At 44.1% G+C, this 3676-nt stretch overlaps 1 protein-coding gene across 6 annotated transcripts in view; it reads right to left on the bottom strand.

The window, feature by feature from the left end:
* Positions 1 to 3676, bottom strand: part of Dgcr2 (DiGeorge syndrome critical region gene 2) — a 70115-nt gene that overhangs the window by 29887 nt on the left and 36552 nt on the right. For 5 of the 6 annotated variants that reach the window (XM_048785124.1, XM_048785125.1, XM_048785121.1 and 2 more), the window contains one exon: positions 1288 to 1413. In XM_048785124.1, the coding sequence (XP_048641081.1) occupies positions 1288 to 1413 (126 nt within the window). Of the gene's footprint in view, positions 1 to 1287; positions 1417 to 3676 lie in introns of those variants that run through there. The other variant, XM_015500392.2, reaches the window with a different exon arrangement.

Below are 3676 nucleotides of genomic sequence, written 5' to 3' on the forward strand. Positions count from 1 at the left end.
TTTTTTTTTTTTTTTTTTTTTTTTTTTTAATGTGTTGAACTTTGTGGAATTATTGCCTAGGGAGAAGTATTACTACTCAAAAGAACAGATAATAGAGCACAGAGCTGAGCATCAGGACCCATAGGGATACATCTGGAGCTGCCCCTTCCATCTATGTAATCCTAGACAGGCTGTCCTCTCAGAGCCTGTTTCCTCATTCACCCAGTATTGTGCAATACCTTTCAACTGAAAGGGTTTGCAGTTAATGTGTGGTAAAACCAGGCACAGTGCCAGGGCTCAGAGGAGGGCTGGCCCACACCACCTAGTTCTTGTTCAATTCTGATCAGACAAAGAACTGCGGCTCCATGACAGTAGGGGGTTCAAGGAGTACTGGGGCCCTGCAGTGTGGGTGGCTTCCCAGGACTGCCTCATCACTGACAGTGTGGGGCTTGGCAGAGCCACTGCAGCTCAGTGGTCTAGCCCAGGACTCTAAGCAGTCAGCACAAGCTGCAGCACAAGGGGCTATGATGTGCCTTCTCAGGTGCTCCCAAGCACTGAGTCTATGGGCTGTGTTAACACAAACAAGCAGACCACCCCTAAGGTCTGCAGCAGACAAATCTTTCTAACCCAATTGGGGCTGCTCACTGTACTTAAGTACAATCACCTGAGCACATCTGCTTACAATGGGGCATTTCAACTATACCTTCTCCTCAAACTTTAACCTTATTAAGTCACCTTAAAATTTTAATGTCATGATTAATTCATTAAATAATTATTTTATTTAGTTAGTTTTTGAGATGGAGTCTCACTATGCTGCCTAGGCTGACCTCAAACTCCCACACTCAAGAGATCTTCTTGTCTTAGTCACCCAAGCAGCTGAGACTTCAGGTGCATGCCAACATGGCCAGCCAAATAACTAATCACCTTTTGAAAAAACAAAAAACATGAAGTAAAGCATTCCCATGCCACCAGCTGTACCAACTTTCTCAAAGCCTGTTTCTCCACCTATAATAGGAATGATAAAATTATGGGATTTCCCAGGGACAATGCCATCCAGCCCTGAGGGCAGTCATGCTGTGAAAACATAGAGCATGGGTGCCACGTCTAGAGCTGGGAGATCTTGGGCAGGTAATCATCATGAAGCCTCATTCATGCCCCCTGTCTTTAAGAGCTGCTTTGGGAAACAACCCCCCCACCTCACTCCTCCAGCTAAATGGCACTGGGAGAGCCAGGAACTGAGTCTTAGGCTGTACTACTGAGGTAGGCTATATGTTTGTGGGTGACAGTCAGGGCAGGTCTGCAACTTACTGCTAAAGCGGACAGGCTGTGCCACATTCACTGCATGGAAATGTGTGGGGTCACCTCCTCTGGCCCGCCCCTGCCGCGGATCCACAGCCTCCTTTCCATGGTAAGGACGTGTCTCCCCGGTTACTTCTGAAAGCAAAAGAAATGTGCTATGAGTACCACATGTGCAGCAGTAAGGGTGCACTCATGATGGTTCTCTAAAAAGCACCAAGTTGAACATCAGTTCAGTTCTCCTTAGGGCTGGAAGGACCAGGTGCAGAGTGTGGTAGCAGAGTCCATTTATTTTGGTTTTCTTTAGCACTCTAGAAATCATTGCCATTCACATCAGTTAAACACTGGCTATCTTCTTTTTTTTAATAATTATTATGATATGAGGTCTCTCCATTGCATTTTCTAGCAAGTATAGCTAGTATAGCAAAAGGCCAGACATTCCTGCTTAAAATCCTTTGGCAATGCCAGCTTCACAGGGATGCCAGGTGAGGTAATCTTTTCTAAAACCCAAATTTCCCTTACCCTCATGTTCCTCCCAATGTTAGTGTGAAGTGGGGATCCACTGTGTATGACCCTCCTCTATATTGCTCATCACTGGCTAAGCTGCCTGCTGTCTATTTCTGACCAGTCTTGAGCTGGTCTTGTAGGGCTGCAAGAGCCTCCAAGCCAGGGTCTCAGGATGTTTGTATCTGGCTCTTTAGCACCTGACATAGGCATGGTGTGCAGCAAGCCTTTATGCATGGTTGGAAGTTGTAAACAGGAAGCTGAAGAAGAGGGAAGCATTCTAGTTTTACGTAGCATGACCTAAAAATATTCAGGCCTTTCTACACAGTCTCTTTTGAGCAGACTTAAAAAAATGAAGTGATTTACCCAAGGCCACAGAGTAGGAGACAGAGGCAATGCCCCTCCTGGGCCAGCCTACCTTCTACTCCACCTGTACTTTCCAAGTAAAGGGCAGCTGGGGCAAATTCAGGAAAGACGGGCAACAAATTTTGTCTGCATGGCTGCACACAAACAGAAAGACAGAAGACATGCTCTAGCTACAGATGGCTTCCCTCAGGCCAGAATGGGACAGAAGACTTAGGAAGCAGGAGACAGGAGTTCCTACAAACCCAAATTATCTGATGCCACAGCTGGCAATCAGCCCCACTTGACTGAAGAATTTCTACCCATCAGACTCTGCTAGTGTTATGAACATTGTTTTAAATTTAATGTGAAAAAAGTTTGGAAAAATAATATGTATAAACCATTACTACATTTGGGTACACCTCTCCACTCTCTTTTTCTCCACACAAATCCTTAAATATACTGCAATAAAGGCAGGGGTGTAGCTCACTGGTAGAGGCTCGATTAACATGGCCCTGAGTCCCACCTCCAGCACGGAAAAAAAAAGGAAAAAATAATGAGGTCATACAATTCTATTATATGAATTGCTTGGTAAGCTTACAACTATAACCAGCCTTCTGCATTCTTAATAAGAATGTAGCTTTTAAGTTTTTAAGGGTTGTATAGTATTTCATGGATGTATTTCATAACCATTGAGTTTTTGTGTTGTTCTATGAAAGGCTACATAGGCTACACTGAATAATATGTACAAAAATCTCCATGTGTTCCTCATTGTTTCCTTTGGAGATCCTGGGCAAGACAGATTGTACAAGCTTTGCTTCCTTCAATCACTAAATATTCAGCTATTACTTCCATAGCTCCTCTCAGGCACATGATGAAGAACAGTTGCTATTATACTGGGAATCATTGTAAAACATACAACGTACTACCACTTTTCAATATAAGTTCAGCACAAAGCAAAGGATTCAAAGTGGGAAGCATCTTCAAGTATTCATTGTGCATTTTCAAAACCTCTGGTGCCCAAAATGCAATATGATCAGTAACCTGACACTGAGACAAGCCTGATTTTAAGGCTGCTCTCTGCAAACACCTAGCACATTAGCTTGCTAGGACTCAGCACTCTCTGCATTACCCAGAAATGTGGGAAGGGGGATTCCCAAACTTAGAGCAACTCTGACACAGAGGCAGTACCCAGGACACAGACCCTTCACGGGAAGTGGAGGATCACTAATACAAGGCATGTAAGTGCTGGGTGGAGAAGGAAAGAGTCACATGGGCTTCTTAGCTGGACTTTAGACAGGAAGCTGAAGAGGACTGAGAACAGAAAGGCTCTGGACAGAGGGAAGAGCTTGGGCAGAGGGCAAAAGTATGTACATCTAGGACCAGATTAGGTGTGGCTCAAGTATATTTCACTAGCTAAATTTGACATCTCCCCTTTGTCTGCTCAAACAAGCAAAACCTGTGATTCCACTTTGTATCTTGGCCTCTTCCCCAAACCAAGACCAGTATGTAGGAAACTGCTCACCAAAAAAAAAAAAAAAAAAAAAAAAAAAAA

Source organism: Marmota marmota, unplaced genomic scaffold, assembly GCF_001458135.2.
Source record: "Marmota marmota marmota unplaced genomic scaffold, marMar, whole genome shotgun sequence".
Classification (NCBI taxonomy): Eukaryota; Metazoa; Chordata; class Mammalia; order Rodentia; family Sciuridae; genus Marmota; species Marmota marmota.